The sequence below is a fragment of the Eptatretus burgeri genome, chromosome 11, assembly GCF_056783735.1.
Source record: "Eptatretus burgeri isolate ZD-2024b chromosome 11, Ebu_testis_v1, whole genome shotgun sequence".
NCBI lineage: Eukaryota > Metazoa > Chordata > Myxini > Myxiniformes > Myxinidae > Eptatretus > Eptatretus burgeri.
This window is the reverse complement of record NC_140971.1, coordinates 77,717,371-77,737,403: the sequence shown is the minus strand read 5'-3', so window position 1 is coordinate 77,737,403 and position 20,033 is coordinate 77,717,371. Positions and strand designations below refer to the sequence as shown.

General features: G+C 43.5%; 1 protein-coding gene across 5 annotated transcripts in view; it reads left to right on the top strand.

Annotated features, from left to right (window-relative positions):
• LOC147017435 (focal adhesion kinase 1-like) overlaps nt 1-11,219 on the top strand; it is a 118,864-nt gene extending 107,645 nt beyond the window's left edge. For 4 of the 5 annotated variants that reach the window (XM_085847095.1, XM_085847094.1, XM_085847092.1 and 1 more), the window contains 6 exons: nt 179-238; nt 529-568; nt 1,212-1,309; nt 1,406-1,561; nt 1,669-1,749; nt 1,975-11,219. In XM_085847095.1, coding sequence (XP_085703221.1) covers nt 179-238; nt 529-568; nt 1,212-1,309; nt 1,406-1,561; nt 1,669-1,749; nt 1,975-2,235 — 696 coding nt within the window. In that variant the 3' untranslated portion in view covers nt 2,236-11,219. The remainder of the gene's footprint in view (nt 1-178; nt 239-528; nt 569-1,211; nt 1,310-1,405; nt 1,562-1,668; nt 1,750-1,974) is intronic. The other variant, XM_085847093.1, reaches the window with a different exon arrangement.
• The last annotated feature ends 8,814 nt before the right edge of the window (nt 11,220-20,033 follow it).

Genomic DNA, 20,033 nt, shown 5'->3' with positions numbered 1-20,033 from the left:
GCAGACGTCCAGACTCATGGAAGAGCTAAATTACATAGTATTGCTAGTACCATCTGAGGGTGGTTGTGGGAAGCAGACAAACGAGTGACAGACCAGTGGGTCAAATTAATTGGCATTAAATTGCTAAACAAGTATAAACCGTGTCATGCACTCGCTTTGTCTGTTGTTACTGTGGCAGAAACCTGAGCCCCGGTCCATTAGGAGCGATGATGGTGCAACAGATGGGATTTTTTCCACCGTAAGTTTCATAAGAAATTTGCGGTCTTTCCTTCCGTTCCTTTTGGGGGGGGGGTTTTGGCTTTTTTTTCTTGATCGCTTCTGCCTCAGAGAACTTCCTTGTTACTCTGTATATTCATTGTCTTCCTGCTAAAACCTTACTTGATACCACAAGACATGTTCGTGTTGGACCTCAAATCCACTTTGTAAACTGTTATGGCTTTTCACCAAAAAGCAGCTGTTGGCACAGCATACACTACTTGTTCCAATACCCTGTGCAGCTTTTCCATGACATTGTTCTGTGTTCCTCAGAACCACAGCCAACCATTGTACCAACCAATTGAAAAAGCTGGTGAGATTTAATACTTTTAAAACTATTACAAATTTCTTCTTTGAGGTGTGTGTGCGTGTGCGACTGTGCATGTTTGCGATTGCGCTACGTCATGCGTAAAAGTGGCCACATGATGAGAGCATTTACTGCCATGTAGTAGAGTCGCACAAACACAAAGCCTTTGAGATGAATTTCTTAAAAATTAAAGCAAATATAAATAATAATTTTGAAAAATTATTTTTGCTCAGCAATATTCATCTCAAAGAATCGACTGCACATGCTTGTCATGTTTGGCTGATGCACATTGATTTGAGTTCGCTGTTTCTCGTGGAAGGTTTGGCCTAACCACTTGGAAACCGAGCCGTGGCCGAATGGCTTGTTGAATGATGCCACACAAGAACTTAGGACGTGATAAACTACCGTGTAATTGCTGTGACTTGTGATTTAAATTGCTTAGGGTAATTGTGTGCGCAAGTGCATGTGGCCACGGTCTGTCTATCGTTCATAAAAGCAGTAAAGTTTTTTTTTTTGACCCTCTTGTTATAGTGCATGTGTTTGTGTGGTCCTAGTATAGATAAATATGGTATATATTTTGGACTTTGTGGCTAAATCATTTTCTTAATCTGAACACTCTTCCACCACCACTTTCTGCCGGCCCTTCCAGAGCTTCCTGCTCCTCCTCGGAAACCTCCGCGCCCTGGCGTGCTCCCTGGTATCGGAATTAGAACAACCCTTCAAGAGGCACAAAACGGAGGGCCAAAGGTGACTTGGCTCGAGCGTTTGTTTCAAAAAAGCAAAGATAGTTTGCAAAACTTTGGTGACGAGGGCTTTTGTTAATGTTGTAATGTGCAATTGCAGGTTGTGCCCACTGAAATCCAACCTCTGCCGACAGCAGAGCTAGATCGCACCAACGACCATGTTTACGACAATGTGACATTACTTGTAAAGGCTGTCCTTGAGATGTCTGCTAAGGTCCAGGCTGCAGTACCTGATCAGTATGTGGCCATGGTCAAGGTGAGAGATCCCGTTACTTTTATGTTCTATTTTATGAATCCCAATCCCAACCTCCAGTAATGTTCCCCTGTTCTCTTCTCCTTTGCCCTGGTCCTGGCTGGGGACAGGATGTCGGGCTGTCTCTGCGCACGCTACTAGCCAGCGTGGACGAAACGATCTCCTCGCTTCCCAAGTCTTGTCGCCGAGAGGTAGGCTTGCTTTGTAAGGAAGCTCACAATGTTCCGCATCGTCAGCCGTCAAGGCGTGTGGGCCATTGCCATTTAATGGCTCGTGTAAATGAATCTCATTGGCAATGATTTGTACACCGGCGGAACTTATGAACTAGTTTCAAGAAGAGATCTGAAGAAAAAGGCAAAGGGTGTGTTTAATATTTACGAGATTTATACTCATCATTATTTGTCCTCGAACACTAGGTGGAGATGGCACAAAAAGTTCTGAACTCCGACCTAGCTGAGCTCATCAACAAGATGAAGCTGAGCCAGCAGAATGCGATGACCACCCTCCAGAAAGAATACAAGAAGCAGATGTTGACAGCCGCTCACGCCCTCGCCATGGATGCCAAGAGCCTGCTTGATGTCGTCGACCAGGCTCGCATTCGCCTCATGGCTTCTGGATATGTGCCTACGCCTGAATCCCCAATGGCATTCGCCGGGGCAACCTCCTTGCACTGGTGATGACGGGCCATGTTCGTCGACCATTTGTATTCTTTCAATCTGCAGGGTATCGCTCAACAGGGACATTTGGCAATAGATTACTCTCCATTTTTCTTTGTTTGTCTTTGAATATTTGCACCAATTGTCATCCACCATTCTCTATCGATCTGTTTGCATTTTTTTTTCATCTGTGCCAAGCAGTTTTTAACCTGCTCTTGGGGTAGCTGGCCTCCCCTCTCATCACCACAAAACCAATGTTCACAACTTCTCACAAGTCCCTGTTGACGAGTTGTTTTTAACCAGTCGGAGTGCAAGACCGTGTTACTTACGGTAGGCCTCTTGTTCTCCGTGTTGCATCCGACAATTGACCCCTGCACTTTCCCCGAATCGTATAACTCGGAGGTGAACATGGAAGAGAATACTTGCACGGTCCCCATTGCCTCACTCCTTCCCGTTCGGAGTCATGGAGTACCCTGTGGATGAAAAGAAGCACACTATACTGGAGACAATGATGTGCTTCATACCCGAGTGGAGGATGTCCACTAACTGGCTTCGGGTGTCTTCTGGTCATTATCGGGATTTCATCGGTGGTGATTATTGATGGCGTTTCTTATTTTGCACATTTTGGAGGTTCAGACCAACTCTTCCTTGGGCCATTGTCACTGTGTGGAATCTCTTCCCTTACACCGTTGAGCCTCTGGGAACCCAGTGCATCTTTGTTTCCTTCAAATCACGACGATGTCCCAAGACGTGTTTTGTGGATCAGTCGTTGTGACCATGTGGACGTTTTTGCTTTGCAAAGTCCATGTAAGGATCTGTCATGAAAGACTTCAGCATTGTGTAATAAATCTGGCAGTATCTCTACCTTCACCAGAAAAATAAGTGCAAGAAGCCAGAACAATAAGATCACTGACCAAATATAATTTTTTTTCATGGACATACTTTGCGAAATAGTTTCTGCAATGTGCCTGCACAAACCGTGACTGCCTTAATACTTGTACATCCTTACAAATAGCCAAGAAAATCGAAAATCTAATTTTTGTTTCAAAAACATTAATGAATAATGGAGTTGCTTGCTGACTCATGAGGTGTTTGTTACCGCCATTGCATAAGGGCGGTGATTCTCCTGCTTGATTTTTTGTTGTTGTTGTTTTAATCATCATCAACGTCTAGGCGAGAGAGACTCTTCTTGTGGTGTATTATGTTTAAAACCGAAAAAGGCATCTCCATCTTCTGATTAGGTGATCTGCTCAGCAGCAGTGTGCAAAAGTTTAAGGATGGATAAGTAAATGTGTTGGAACTGCGAGGAAGGCCTTGCATTTTTGCTTGATGTGGAGAATAAGTTTTAACACATTTTCTGGGAGCTGATAATAATTATTGGAAGTACCACGGTCTGTTCATGGAGTTATAAGTTGTTTTCATGAGTTGGAGCTTTGACCCGTTCCTACTCTGAACTTGGGTGTTTTGACCTTGGGTCATAATGATGCAACTAATTTTTATCCATAGCGATTGATTTCCACCAAGCAGGAATTGAGAGGGAGCGCAAGTTTCTGTCGTGGGAAACGGGAACAAGGTGAGGCCGGCGCTTCGGTCTTTTCCGTTCATCGGAGTAAAATACTGCAGGTCAAAGAAGGATTTTATAGATGAAGGTAGAAATGAGTTGAACAAATGGCTGAGGTCAACTGGAGGGGATGAGACATCAAGGGTCAGGTGGCACAATATTGGCAAGGGAGGGGTGACGTCACAGATCAGCGACACTAGATCCAGGGTGGGAGTGAAGCGTCAAGGGTCACAGGGAGTTTGCACCATCTATATATCATGGAGCAGGTGTTTACATGTATGTCTGCTCTATACCCATTGGTTGGGCAGCTGGCCTGAATCTAACCACAACTGCAACCTGAAAAAAAAAAATCATATGTCCACCATTTTGGTCAGCATAAAACATCTTCAAAGTGTCATCTTCACATTTGCCATGCCTTCCCTATAAGTTTCCCGTTCATTGTAAAACAACCAAAACAACTGTTCAAAGCATCATCAAATATTGAAAGGTTTGAGTCGAGAGGAATCATGGGCCTTGTGAAGGCAACAGTAACGTATAAGCTTCAGGCCTCCGGTGTCAGCCTATGGTCCAGTGCAATTTGAATTATCTGAGATATATAACCACGATGTATTATGTATATGCACATAAGCGGTTCGCATGATTTAGCTTCTTGTACGTAACCCGAGTTTTTTTTATTTTTATTTTCGGCAGTGATCGAGGCAAATAAAGGGATGTGTCAGAAGAACGTGCTGTACGCTTGGAACAAGATCGTCCGTATGGCGGATATTCTGCGAGCGAAATGAATGCAGGGGAAACAGGAAGTGGATAGTAAACAAACTAAGAAAGTGAATTATTAATGAAACATTAATGAAAAAAGAAATATGAGAAAGGGCATTAAGATGTAAAAGAAGAAGAAGAAAGAAACCTGTCGTCTTTGTGTGGAATATTAGAGGTCTTTCTTTCCCATATTCCTTTTCATATTGAAAAAATCTCCTTGTGACTCCTGACGTTTCACCCCCTCATTAGATCTTGTGTATTCGGCTCCTCGTACCACCTGACCCTGAGTGTCTTTACCCTTCCCTTGACGTCTCACCATTTCCCTTGACATATCGGCCCTCCCCTTGACCGTGATCCTCCCTTGATCCTGCACTTCACTCGTTTGCTCTGATGAAGGGAAATGTCCGAAACGTCATCCTCACCTCGTTACCCATGACCGTAAACTTTCCCATTCTCAGCACCTGTTTGGGAAAATCCATTGTTGGCTTCTTTGCCGACGCAAGTTTGTCCACTCGTCTTTACCAAGGTTATTCCTCGTAATTTTCATCCATTCACTGTTCACTCGAAGAAACCTTGTCCTTTGAAAAGCAAGTTTTCCTGTTTTTTAAAAAAGTCCGCTCACGAGTATCCACACTCTTGTCATTAGATCGTCAACAACGGAGTTTACGAGCTCTGAAAACCACAACGATGTCCTTTAGTCAGTCAGTGGGTCCGTTAACAATATATTTTTATTTTTTATTTTCTAAACAAGGCGTGATGATTCATGACATGGATACACAAAAACTGATGGAGCCATTTTTTTCAATTTCCATCCAGGTGGTGAGATAACTAACTTAAAATGCAATCACATGAATATCACGTACAATGGTAACGAGCTAACAAGCAGTTTTCGACTCGCTCAAGTATCTCATCTTCTCCATATTTATATTCGATTATCGATAACAGATCATATCAAAAGACTGGATTAATACATTGGTACATGATTCATTGTATGTATTTGATGATGACTTGAGACACTGCAATCAACGACAAGTCTGGAGACTGCGATGGTTCATGAGCAATGTACACGGTTCGCCTTTTTTATTTTTTGACCTTCGAGGGGACGCCACGGGCAAACTGGCGGGAATCGGGAAAAACGTAAATGATGGTACTTGTAGTACTCGATGAGCACTACTTGCATACCAACTTTCATTCGAAACAGTTGAAAACCCGAGGAACTCAATACCCAATTTATTGATTTTTTTTGACATTTTCTAAGTTCGTGACCTTGGGACGAAAATGAAAAATCGAGCTCCGTGGGGCTATGCAGGTGTCATTGCACTAACCAAATACCGAAACCCCTGCCAGATTCGACAAACCCCCTCGGAGAAGATGTAACTTGAAATCGGCTACCCCCTAAAAACACGTTTTTTGGGCGTGGCTCCGCCCATAATGGGCGCAGCATGCCCATTCTCAGGAAAACACAACTAGATCATGATATAAACCTCCCACCCAAATTTTATCAGGATCGGATCAAAACCCACGGAGCGATGCTCAGGACAGACAGACACACACCCATAACGAATATAGTGGTCACTTACTGGCTCGTGAACCAAATATGGAAGAAGCCTGCCTTCTCCGATTTTGAACTCGCCAATATTCCAACATCGCCAGGCACATCAGCTCGGAAACAACTCGGTCTTCGGATGTGATGCACAATACGATCACCATCGGCACGTTCCATGCTGCATTTCTCTGGATCGAATCCCATCAAACGATGTGAAAAGTTTCGGCCACAGGTAGTCAGTTGCATGCCTGGTGTTGGCTTGATGGATAGCGTGGTGGGCTTGGGATTCTAGGATCCTGAGTTAAAATTCTACTCACTGTGGGATTTGACTCAGCCTGTCATCCTTCCGAGGTTGGCAACATGAGGGCCAGCTTGCTGGTATCCTGTGTCGGAGTGGCAACCTGTCCAGGATTGTGTCCAATAACCAAGGAGACTGCTTAAGCAGCACCAATGCTCTTTACAGAGTATGGTCCCAATGGATGGATGGATGGATAGTCAGTTACAAAGTTATCATGGCAAACTCCCATGTTGTATCACAATTATTTTAAAATCAAGTGTTTATAATTTTGAAACAATTATTGCTACTCCCATGTTTCTTGGCAGTTTCTTCTGGAACTTGAAAATGCTGATGATAATGAGATGAGATGTGATGATTCAAAAACATCAGTGGACAAAAACAAATGGAATGTTTTTCATCAATTCAGGACCTTCTCATCCTCCATCGGTTTCACTGTATGAATACAACCATGTGATCAGGCATTTCAGCCCGCGTGGGCTCCTAATTTTCCATCGAATTCAACTGAAAATCAATTTTATCACTTCTCGCACTTCCATCCACGACCGCCCTTAATCGGGAGACGAGCATCTGTCCCATCTGGGACTATTCTTTTTAATTATTATTCTTGCCTTCAGCTATTGTAAGCCCAATCAATATGAAGCCCATGATAGAGAATCACACGTCATTGCTCAACCTCCAGTGACTCGATCATTGCAACCCTGAATAGAAGGCCTCTGCGCAGGCACGGGTGTTACTTAACGCTACGCTGTCGTGATGTCTGTCCATCATTTGAACGGGAAACGATTACTGCACTACTTTACGTGAATATGCAATGCAGCCTCTGTCTTCGATGTTCATGAAGTCGATGAACAGTTGAGCTGATTACCCCCCTGTGTTGGAGTGTGTGTGTGTGTGTGTGTGTGTGTGTGTGTGTGTGTGTGTGTGTGTGTGTGTGTGTGTGTGTGTGTGTGTGTGTGTGTGTGTGTCAGAACGGATTTGTGCATTATTTTGGCTGTTTCTTGGAATAATCGAGTGGAACCGACGGTTCCCACTTAACGGGCCCGATTATTCCCACCTTCATGTCGGATGAGCCGGGAACATTTTGGTTTTTTTTGTTGTTTTTGAACCATTGCGGAAAGCTGGTTGTTATTCATGGAAAGCTGTTAGTTATGTGGGAACTCTGGTTGACCCCCTGGTTCTTTAATTTGCATAAAAAGGAGTATCTTCTTTTCCATAATTAATCAATTGTTATTAGACAGCATTTATGACTTCTTCTGTTTTTTTTTTTTTCATTCTTAATTACCACTTACCATTTTCCTTTGCTTCTTACGACCGTTTGATCCACATTCTGACACAAATTTGACGTTTGCAGAAACTCGATGCTGTATGATTCATTGACCTGCCGGAGTTGTGCCCATACTTGTTGCGGAGTACGTGTTGTCACGTGTTACGTGATGCATTCATTGCCTCATTATGTTGTAAAATGGGGAAATGATCAATGATGGTTTAATTTGTCACTAACATTTGTTTAACATCTGCTATTGTGTTTACCTGTGAGTTAAACTACTGCCGGGGTTTTATAGTCATTTTGCGTCGGTCAAACGATTTTCTGCTCCCCATTGGGACTCGCCCACATGTTTTGCACACAAGAAAGATGGCAGAGGAAATTGAGAATGTGAAACAATGAGATGATAATAGAGGAGAAAAGGGAGGTTCGATGAAATTGAGAGGACTAGAGATGTAATAGCAAGTGGAGAAGAGGGAAGGGGGTGCTTTAAAAGAGAAGGGAGGGGGGCACATGCCTGGTGTTGGCTTAATGGTTAGGGTGGTGGGCTTGGGATCTGAGGATCCTGAGTTCAAATCCTGCTTGGCTGTTGAATTAGTACCAGGTGGGGTTGACTCGGCCCTGTCATCCTTGTGAGGTTGGCAAAATGAGTGCCAGCATGCTGGTATCCTGTGTCGGAGTGGCAACCCATCCAGGATTGTGCCCAATAGCCAAGGAGACTTCTTAGGCAGCACCAACGCTCTGCACAGAGTGTGGTCCCAATAGATGGATGGAGGGGGGCACATGCCAAATGTTTAAGGTTTTTGTTTCTGTAATATGTAACCGGCCCTCAAGAGTAATTGAATCAAACCCCTTGGAAGGTCACTGGCTGTTTATTTGTATGGCATCATTCTTCCTACAAGGGTTGCTCGGAAAGTGTGTGGCCGAGCACAGCGGCGTTAAAATATATGAATGCAGCTAAATTGTTGTAAAAAATAATGTATTTTTTTCGCGAGGGGTTGATGGGGATGTGAAATGTTGGGAGGCGTCGTATACTTTTTTTTCTCGGACTATTAATTTTAATTTGTCAACTTTAATAATCATATAAAACGTGTCATGCAATTTGATATGAAATAGCTACTCGTTAACTACCTTGGTGTCGTTAGTTCTGATTGACTTTAAGGTTCTGACCGGAGTGATCATTTTCCATTAACAAATTTTCAGAAAGGTGACTGGTATGCAGAGAAATCTTTTTGTATCTGATAAAAAAAAACAGTTGTAACTGGAGCAGAACTCAGTAGATGACATACCTCCACCAGGCTGAACAGTTTACGTTTTGTATCCCACTGATAGACTGGATCTGGATTCGAACCTGAACCAAAATCTAATCAATTTGTCCTGGTCACACACTCTACCTGTCCATAAAGTTTTGTCTGACTCCATCCATAACTTTTTTGAGATATCCTGCTCACAAACAGACAGGGGTGAAAACGATCTCCTTCAACCTTCGGTAGCGGAGGAAAGAAAGGAGCAAGCGTGTACATTGTCGGAGATCGATGAGAAATTTTTGTTTGTTTTTCTGTTGTTATTTTTGAAGGTGCACTTTGACTTCATTTTATCACCTTCTCCATCTCCAACAGAATGGTTGTTATCCGAAATGAATCCGACCCTTTGCTCTCGAAATACACCGACGACGAGACGGAGCATTTGACAATGCATACCCTTGCCGAGATCTATAGGTTACGGTCGATCTGACAATGAATGATCTGCATTGAAGTCGATCCGCTTGTGGACTTGCACAATGACACAATGGATTACGATAACCTCTCAGCCTTGGTGTTTGTGTGTGTCATGTGCTAAAAATGCTGTTTGTGCAACGCGGTATCATTGGTGGCCAAAAGTGAAGAGTTGAAACGTTAAAACGGTTTTACATACTTAAAATATATAAATTAATAAAACTTTTGCTTCAAGCAAGTGCCAATCCTGTCCAGATGGCATGGTGGACCTCTTAGTCATTTCTTCTCATTTTAAGCGGTTCATTTATTTGTTTATCTCTGCCTCTCCCGCATTCACAGGTTATAATTTGATTTGGGGTTTTCATTTCATGACAAAAAGTCACGTGTGTCACAGCTCCTGGAATGTTTCTTCATTGAACCAAGCATCTATAGGCAGGGAGGATGGTGATGGTGGTGGTGGTGGTGGTGTTGGTGGTTATTGTGATGCAGTCCACAAGGATGAAGTTTTTTTTTTTGAAAATCTACAATGTTGGTACAGCATGGTATTGTTTTCACCGTCATTTTGTTGCCGTCGTACAATTTCATGCTTGCACTACTAGGCCTAGGGATCTATCAGAATTGGAATTTGGGTCTCGTCCCTTCCACTCAAATTGTTGTATAACGTTGCACATGTACATCATCGAAGTTGATCCCCTCGTCTGCCTTGTGCACTACATCCAATTACACTTCCAAAGCACAACTTTCTGAACACGTCGTTGTTGGCCTTTTTGTAAAAAATGTAATGATCTTTGCAACAGTCGTTCACGATTTTCCTCATGGCAGCTGAGAAGCTAAAACACTGGAATTTTCTGTCATTGCCTTCTGGAATTTTGGGGGGTAAAAGGTTGTTGTGTAAATATTTTGTATCGTTGTGAACACAGTGTTAGCAATTTGAAACGCATTCGTATTTTAGCTTTATCATGCGGCCATCTGATCTTGTCGAAAATGTCCCGGCCGTCAGGGTTTCATTTCGAAACTTTTTTTGTGAACATTCCTGTCCGACTTTGTTGTCCTGTCTTGCTTCGACACCAGTGGGTTAGCTGTACCGCTGCGTTTGAACCGTTTGCGACGTTCGACACGTCGATTGCTCTGCTATGACATCTCGCTCGTCACTTCCTCATTCTCGTTCAAGAAGCAGGCACCAATCCAATATTATTGATTGTTAGTGTATTATTTTGGCAGGTCGTATGTATACTACACTTTTGTCCTGTGATCTCTAACTTGTATTGAATAGTACGTTGACTTACATTTCATTTTGACTATAATCGGGTACTTTATGGATACTGATGGTATTGGATCGGCAAAATAATTATCTTGCTTTTCATTCCTCAGCCGTTTCTATGAATTTGTTTTTGTGCGTCGTATACCGCGTAGACGTTAACTGTCCTTGAGTGAACTCATCCGACCTACTAATTTACCTTGGTGTTGAAGAATTTTGTTCAATCGCATCGCTTTCAAATGTCCAAGAAGTATATGCGTTGACTTGTATACGACGTCGCAATATTCCTGCGATTTAATATTATCTGACCATTTTCGAACTACCACAAACAGCATCGCAGTCAAGTCGGGCATGAGTCTTCGTACATTGATACAGCGCGGGGTGTGGTTGGATGTGAGGAGGTTTGCTGTGCTCTCTTGGGAGGAGGAGGGCGATGAAATAATCGTTATTTTCTGACTTGAGGTCCATTTGCTGTATATGCTGAATTGTGTGCTACGGTATGGTGGTTTGCCAGCAAACTGCAGCACTTGCACATCTGTAAACAGATTTTGATCGGTGCATTCTGAGCTTGTATATATTTTTCTAATAAAAAAGTAATACCATGTCATTTGATGTGATCGAGGGATTGCACTGAACTAGATGGCCTTGAGGTCAGCTATATGACTTTTGTATATGGTCTTTCTCCGCATGTACACAACACGCACGCACACCCACACACCATGTGAACCCTGGGCTCAACTGTTATTATCCCCATGTGAGCCTGGTATTGGCTCAGTGGTTAGGGTGGCGGCTTGGGATCCTAGGGTCCTGAGTTCAAGCCCCGTCGGCCGCCGAATTAATATACCAGGGGATTGACTCAGCCTGTCATCCTTTCGAAGTCAGTGAAATGAGTACCAGTTCCAGTGTGTGTACTAATAGAGGGGCACTGCATCAGCGACATAGTCACGCTTCAAGAAATGATAGCTACCCCGGCAGCTAAGCTGCCATACGACCACCATCCCCATGCTTTTTTGAAAAAAAAACGGGGCGGGGGGGGGACTTGTAATCGGCTCCCTCTGTCTGGCTGTCCGTCCATCATGCTATCTCCTAAACGGTTGAGCAGATATTCGCCAAACCTGGTAGTTATGATCAGCACATTGCAAGAATGTGTAAGAGCTGTGTCATTTTGGCCGTGCCCGCTGGGGTGTGGTCAAAGGGTCAAATACCGAAAAATGAATTTCCTGGCACATTTTAAAACTAGAAGAGCACGTGGAAGAGCGCATACCTCCGCCACATAATACCTGATCCACGAGAACATATCGGGCCCTAAACATTTTTGAAATGTCATGCTATATAATCGTTTTTGGCCATATCTCTCAATGGTGAAGAATCACTTTAAAAATTAAATAATTATCATATCCAGATCTGGATTCGGATCTTCACCAAAATTGAATCAATTCGTCGTGGCCACACACCCAACCTATCCAGCAAGTTTCATCCGAATCCGTGCGCAACTTTTTGAGATATCGTGCTATATATCAATTTTGGCCTTCTCTCTCAATGGTGACGAATCACTTTAAAAATTCTAGTCGTCGGATCTGGATCCAGATCTTCAGCAAAATCTAATCAGTTCGTCCTTGTCATACACCCTAACTTTCCACAAAATTTCATCCAAATCCGTCCACAACTTTTTGAGATATCCTGCACACAAACAAACAGAAGGAGAGGGATGAAAACATAACCTCCTTCACCTTCGGTGGCAGAGATACTGAATCTTTCTCTATGCAATCAACAATGGGAGACCCTGGGTTCATGCCCCAGGGAGTGGGAACTTCAGGTCACAGGGATCAAAATGGAGGGAAAAAACTTTTAATTCAAAATTTGAGATTAGGTCAAAACTCGGTTCCTGGTGGAACTTTTTCCATCTTTAAACTTTGCTTTTGGTGGGAAACATGGGGAGTTGCGATGGTGCGCCATCGACTTCGCTCTAGTTTACATTGGTTTGGTGCGGACTCCCACTGGTTGTAGACCTGTGCATCACCATGCACACTCAACCCCACATCAAAAAAACAATTTTGGTGGTGCATACCATCACACCTGCATTAAGAGTGGCTGTTTAACATGTTTTGTTAATACTCACCACGCAACAAGTCAACTGGCTCAAGTGTCCACTTTTAATGAATGTTTAACGAATCTAATTTGACGTTGGAATTCACCTAACCACAACTGAGTGGAGCAGGACCCCAAGGCACGTTAACATTTAGCACCCTGCTTTCATTTATTTTGCCACCATATGTACATAGCTGACCCTGTCTCTCTCCCCCTCTCTCTACTCTGATGTACCATACTCTTCACAGAGCGTTGGTGTACTTGAAGCAGCTTCCTGAGCAAAGGTTATACTGGGTGGTTTGCCATTGTCTTCGCAGTAGTAATTGGAGCAGACATTTGGAATTTTGCCATGGTGCTGGAGACAGCTCACTGCTCTTCGCGAAGGACACCATAGGGTCTTTAACGCCTATCAGAGGAACGGGACACGCATTGATGAATCACGTCTCTGACCCTATATTTACCATATGCTGAGAGTGCGCATGAGCTTGGGATAAATGTGAGGCCAGAAGAATATTTCAAATAATTCACCGTTTCATATATATAACTTCAAAGAAAACTAGAATGGGCACTCGGTAGAGTGCATACCTTCGCCTCCGCTACTTTTTTGTTCTTGGCATGAGAGTGGGGGGAACAGAACAGTGAACATTTTGGTGTTTGTTTCATGCAAATCGGTTTTGATTTGACCGTGTTATGACAAAAACCGCATATTTTGAAAGGTCGTGACCCCACTGACCTTTGACCCCCAACCGCTAACAAGGGTAATGATGTAATTGTGTCATGTCACCCATCACAAGATTGGGCAATGAATTCTGAACATTTTGGCATCGGTTGCATGCCAATTAGATCAAAATTGACCGTGCTATGGTAAAAAAAATACGAATTTGACCTTTCCGTGACCTTGACCTTTGACCCGATCGCTCCCAAAATCTAATCAAGTAAAAAAATATAAAATGACCGTTTTTACAGCCATTTTTCCCTGCTGTGCAGGGGTTTGGCTTTTTGTGAGGCAATGTTTTATGGCCGGATGACCTTCCTGACGCCAACCCTGGTCGCCTCTTACGACACACAGGGATATGGTACACCTATTCTAACCGGGGCATACACCGGGACCAGTACACTGGTACTCATTTCACCGACCTCGGAAGGATGACAGGCTGAGTCAACCCCCTGGTGTTAATTCAGCAGCCAACGGGGCTTGAACTCAGGACCCTTGGATCCCAAGCCGCTGCCCTTACCACTAAGCCAACACCAGGCTTCCAAAATCTAATCAAATGTTCCTTGGATAATAACCCATCATCCCACCAAATTTCAAGCGATTTGGTTTAATACTTTCTGAATTATGCGAATAACAAACAAACACACACACACACACACACACACACACACACACACACACACACACACACACACACACACACACACACACACACACACACACACACACACACACACACACACAAACACACACACACACACATATTCACAAATAAATAAACACAGCGACCAATACATAACCTTTCGCAGAATGCGAAGGTAAAGCATGATTGCAGTAGCATTGACAGTTTACGATGACTCTTGAAGCAGACTGATGGCAACAACTAACTTCAACCACGATGGACACCTCGGCCCAAATGGCAATCAACCATTGGTGCTCCTTTCGCTGAAATCAACAGTTTTACTGTCGCATGTCAACATGTACTGCCGATCAGGCTGTTTCTGTCAAGACAAATAACTGTTCCAGTCCCTCCCAATCCACAGCTGTGTGCATTTAGATAAAAATTTAGTGGTTTGTCGTGTCCTAACCCCAACCGGTCAAACATACTTGTGATGACTAGACACCTTGACTTGTCAGTGTACAGACATGGCAGCATGCATGAAGATTAAAATTAACTAATATCCTATGAGAATTGTGAAAAAGTAACCACTGTCCATGACAATGGGTGTCACATTTCTACTAGGAGTAGTGAGATGTTTTGAAGATCCTTTTGTTAATGTTGCCCACAGGAACCAACCAAGTAGGTCGGCTATCAACTTTAAGAAGAATTGCCTACCAATTGGGCGCACTGCCTGTTTTTCATTCATCTCATGAGTACAGGAAAGGTATGGCTGTTGGAACATTGCAGGTATGTTGCATGAGTAGTCAGAAGTTTTTGTTTTGCTTTATTTCTTTTCTTCAAAACTTTCTACAGCGTGTGAGTTTCCTCCCACCAGGATGGAAAATTATTGCCTATTCCAATGACTCGACTGTTACGAGACCTGACGCTCTCAGCAAGTAATGATGGATGTCCATGCTTTAAAACTCTAGACTTGATGAACTGGTTTGTCTACTCCACGTTCACTGAAAGCCAAATGCCTGAACCTTGGAAAGTCACCACTGTTACGACAACTCATAAGAATGGTGCCAAAACTGATCCTCAACGATAGATCGTTACAACGGATGAGGAAGGGAATTGATCATTACAACAGACCTCAAGAGTAATTTATTCTCTAACTTTCTGACCCTTTGTCATCGGCATGGTTTGGGCCCAGGTCATACCACCCCGGGCATGCTACTGCTTCGATGTCAATCAAGGACACACACCTTCAATTTCAAACGAGGTCGGGGCAATCTCACTGGATATCTCCGTTTGATTCAACCTTGCACCATGCCCTGATTTCCAAACTGTCATCTAATGTCAGAATTTGAGTATCCCAGTGGTGTCCACCGGATGCTCCCCATGGATCTGGTGTTGAAGAGATCTTGAAGGAGGTGTCTTTGTTGGACTGGACCGGAGATGGGCAGATAGCCATAATATGTGGGGTGGATAGACAAGAGGGGACATGTTGGGTTTAATATGGGTTGGAGTCGAGGTTGATATTTCATAAGGAGATGGGATGGGTGGTGTCCACACTGGAGTCTAGCCAGATGGACCCTCATTTAATGGCTTAGGCTTGCTTCAGGAGCTCATGAATTTGGAGGGTAGGGAGGAGGGATTGAGGGACGATGTTCTATGGACTATGATGACAGATAGTTGCGCATGGAGGTGGTTTGTGGGAGAGCAGGTGTAATATTAAGGATGTGAGAGTAATGTTGAGTAGTTGGAGGATGTTTGGTCACAGATTGACGTGAGTGAGAGGGATGTTGAGCTGCAGAAACAATGAAATGAGTGCTTTTCATATTTAAGTGGATTACAGTTGGGAGTACTTTTGTTTCACCTTGTAAGTGGATTCTGTTTGTAGATCTTGTACAATCCGTTGCTCTTCTGAGAGCTTTGTTTTGTATTTTTTTTGAAGTTTGTTGTATATCGTGGTCTGAAGGAGTGACGGCCCAACTATGGCTGGTATGATCTATGGTTGTCCGGATGAACTGTTTGTCGGTTGTTAAAAGTGATTCTTTTTCTTGTCCAAAGGTTGTATTAGTGAGTGTTTTTAGTGAGTTGATTTTGCAGTTAGTCTTGGGTGTCCAAGGTGATGCCCAGTAAGTAATGTTGGATGTTTGTCGAGAGGAAGTTGTTGATTGAAGAGAGTAATGGTTGGATGTACATTGGGTTCATGTCTGTGTGGGGTGAAAAGTGTTACAAAAGATTTTTGTGGAGATGCTGTCATGGGGTTCGGTGTGAGCCAGTTTTCAAAATTGTAGAGATATTGCTGAAGGGCATTGGAAGCCTGGATAAAATTGGAGTATTGTGAGGCAATGGTGAGATCACCTGTATGTGATAGAAGTTGTGAGTCTGCTTGAGGGGTCGTAGGTCACGGAGGGATCGATTGAAGAGTGAGAGAGATGGTACCGAACCATGTGGGACCTTGTTAGGTAGAAATCCAAATGAAGAGAGACGGTTGTGCTAATGTTATTGTTGGTATGCACGTTGGTGTTGAGGATTGTTTCTTTGAGAATATGGTGGGGTACGGTGTTCAAAGCTTTATTCGTATGGATTACCGTGAGAACTTTTCACAGTGGGTGGTGTTTTGTTGTTGTTGTTGTTGTTGTTGTTGAAGCCGTCTCAAATGTATTGCGTTAACATTGAGAGATGAGTGATTGTTGAGTGAAGTGGAAGAAAGCCATGCTGTGGTGGCGCTATAAAAAAGCATCACTCTTTTAAGATCTATTATCACTTAACTTTGCAGATAACTCCACTTTGTGCAGGATTGTTATTCATCCCTTTGACAAACTATCCACAGCAGCAGCAGCAGCATCCCACTCTCTGCCGATTAAAAAAATAATAATAATCAACTAATCATCTACCTGAAATTCCTTTTTAATGTGGATTAGATCCATATTCCCACTGTTCATCTGGCTGGGAAAGCCTTCAATTGATTTCTGACTTCTGGGAGAGGTTCAGTCTTTGGAGCTCGTTGGCCTCACCATCAACTATAACCTACTTCACCAAGGCTGTGGAATCTCAGGTCCTTCTGTGTCATTGGCATCTCACGACAGGTGGCTGAGTCTCGGAGTCTGCTCAGGCAACTTGGTGACCTTGCAAGCTTTTACCAGCTCTGTCCTGGTCTTGCTCCTACAGGACACCCACCACTTCATCTCTTTACCCAACACCTAGCCCTCCAGGCCACTTGTGTTCGAACAGAAACCTTTTCTTTGATGCCGTTCTGAAGTCTAAACTTCATTCTCACCTCCATTTATCCATCTCGCTCTTCTTTTGGAAGTGGAAAGATCTTCCCATGTCTCTTGACTCGTACTCTTCTCTCCCTCTCAGTTTTACTATGACCTCTTCAGACCTTGGCCGTCCATCCCCCCTTTCACCTGAAATTCTTGTGGTGCAATCCATGTGATTTTGTCCTCCTGTTTCCCCTTTGTTTTACTGTCTTCCTTTGCCCTATTTTTGTTACTATCTTCTTGAATATAAAAAAACATTCAATTTGCAGGTTTTTATTTTGGGACAAGACAATTTAGATTGCATTCCTTTTTTATTTTTTTTTTCAAATCTTTGTTTGTCTCCTCCTCCCCCCCCCCCCCTTTGCTTCCGGCCGAGGGAATTTCATTCTCTGGCAAATGTTAAAGTGAAAAGATTACGGAATTTCTGAATCCAAGATAATCCTTTAAATAAAGTATCCTGATATCAAAACGCTGTTACCCCCAGCCACCCTTCAATGTATCCTGTGGCAGTGGCCCGGGTGGACGAGGACAACTGTCCCACCCGAACGGTCACTAATTTAGCGAAATCTACCAACGGGTAGTCCTTGAGACGGTGAAGTCGTCTGTCGGCAGGGCTCAAAATTCAATAAAATTTTGAGGGTTCTCTTTGAGAAAAAAAAACTTCCTAGCTTAATTATTTTAAAAGGCTACTTTTAAATCTTTTTGGCGGGGGGCAGCCATTTTTTGTCTCGGGGGTGGGGGGGGGGGTGGCTCCTTTTATGTATTCACTGTTTGTCAGATTATGCAGACACGTAGTTACATTACCTTGTGTATTTTTGTTGTATTTTTTTAGGGTTTGAAAATTTTTTTTCTTGCAGTTTTACAAATGGAGAGCAATGACGGTGCTTTCATTTGTAATGAGCTTTTTCTTGGTAGAGGACAGTAGATGTACCTGTCTTTGTTCTTTTTTTTTTTGAAGATGAGCTCAAAGGAGCTTTTGAAGTTTCTGTATAGCCGGTGGGTTGCGCAAGTTTTGTTCGAATCAGAAAGTACTCCATCATGATATAGATTCCAGCACGCACCATGATGTAGGTAGTCTAATGTGCCAGATACCCTTACAATACACACAAGCAGCCCACTGCGGCCCTGGAGCCGCGAAGCGAGAGACCGCAATAGGATGGCCTTTTTTTTTTGATGGTGAATCTGCAATGCACACATGTGATTGTACGACTATTTATTGTTTTTGTGGTAAATAAACAACATGGCCATGTCCACAAGCAGAGCACTCGCGATCGTTCGTGGAGCAGGTCACGGAAAATAAACCGTAATCGTAGTGAACTCGTTTGAATGCTCTTCAAATTGCGCTTATTTATGCTGATATTAACGGGGACGACTTTTCTCTCGGTATTTTGAAATTTTTTTGCCCCAGTGTTTGATATTTTTAGCTCATCTGGAACGTCGTTCGGGGGGGTTTATGGGATGGCGCGTCTGTCTGTCTGTCCGTCCGTCCACAAAGACTTGCAACTTCTTGTCTGAAACCACACATACGATTTCGATGAAACTTTACCACAACCTTCATCACCCTGAATGTACCAAAGCTTGTTGATGGCATTAAAAAAAAAATTCGGCCCGAAAGGTGTCTGCGGGGGTTGCCCCCCAAAATAGTTATTTGTTTTCTTCTCAGAAACTACACATGCAATTCCGATGAAACTTGACTACAACCGTCATCACCTGTGATGTACCAAAGTTTGTTCATTTAAGAAAATTGGGGTCGAAGGAGGTTTACGGAAGGGGGGGTTGCCCCCCCCCCCAAAAAAAGAGGTATTTAGTTCATCGGTACATTTTGCTGATTCCTTTCCATCATGGCTTCCTCTTCAGTGTCATTAATGTACCAGGTGAGCACCCACGGGTATTGCCCCTATTTTTTTAAAGGCTATTTTGGAACTTTCGAGGATGAATTTACTCACCGCCCCTGTGTATTTTGAGCCCTGTATTCTGGGAAAGCCAAGACCTCCTTGCTTCGGTTTCCGACGCACAGTATCTCCAATAAGCCTGCTGCCCACAGTGCATTCACCGATTCAAAAGAATGGGAGATGAGAAAGACCCTTGACAAACGAATGCGTTTTCTTTCCTCCTAACGAGGTTTTTGGCACCAATTTCCCACAGCCGTGGATTTCCTGTATCAACTCGTGCTGCGGTTAATTGTTCCAATAAATGGCACCACATACCAAACCTGACCAACACTTCTCCAGTGAGACCAAACAGTTTTATTAGAAAGGGGGAAGGGAAAAGAGAAGTAACACTTCCAATGAACAGATAATTATTTATGAAATATATCCCCCCCCCACCCCACAATGCCCACGAATGAGAAACTCACAGAAAGCAGAAGATAAGACAGAAAATAATCTGTCCACACTCTATGGTTGCGTGTGGTCGTTGCAGTGTCAATTGGAGTGGTGGGCTCAGAGTGGATGAGACTCGCCGTAGTCCTGGTCCAGACTTTTGCTGGGTTTTGGTCGGGTCGCGCTGTTCCAAGGACTTGGAGGTGTTAAAATCTTCCGACTTGTGGTCTGGCACAATTTTGTGCTTGGGCAGTGTGGCAGGCTCCAAGCCTGCTCTTCTCTCTTAGCACCTCAAACACCTGGTAACACTTGATGCACCACTACCACGCTCTTGTCCAAATCACGGGGAGGGTAGGGAGAGAGGCGGTGCTTCCTAGCACTCCTGCCCCCTTCTCTGTACTCAACGGCGGTCCTCCACAGAGTA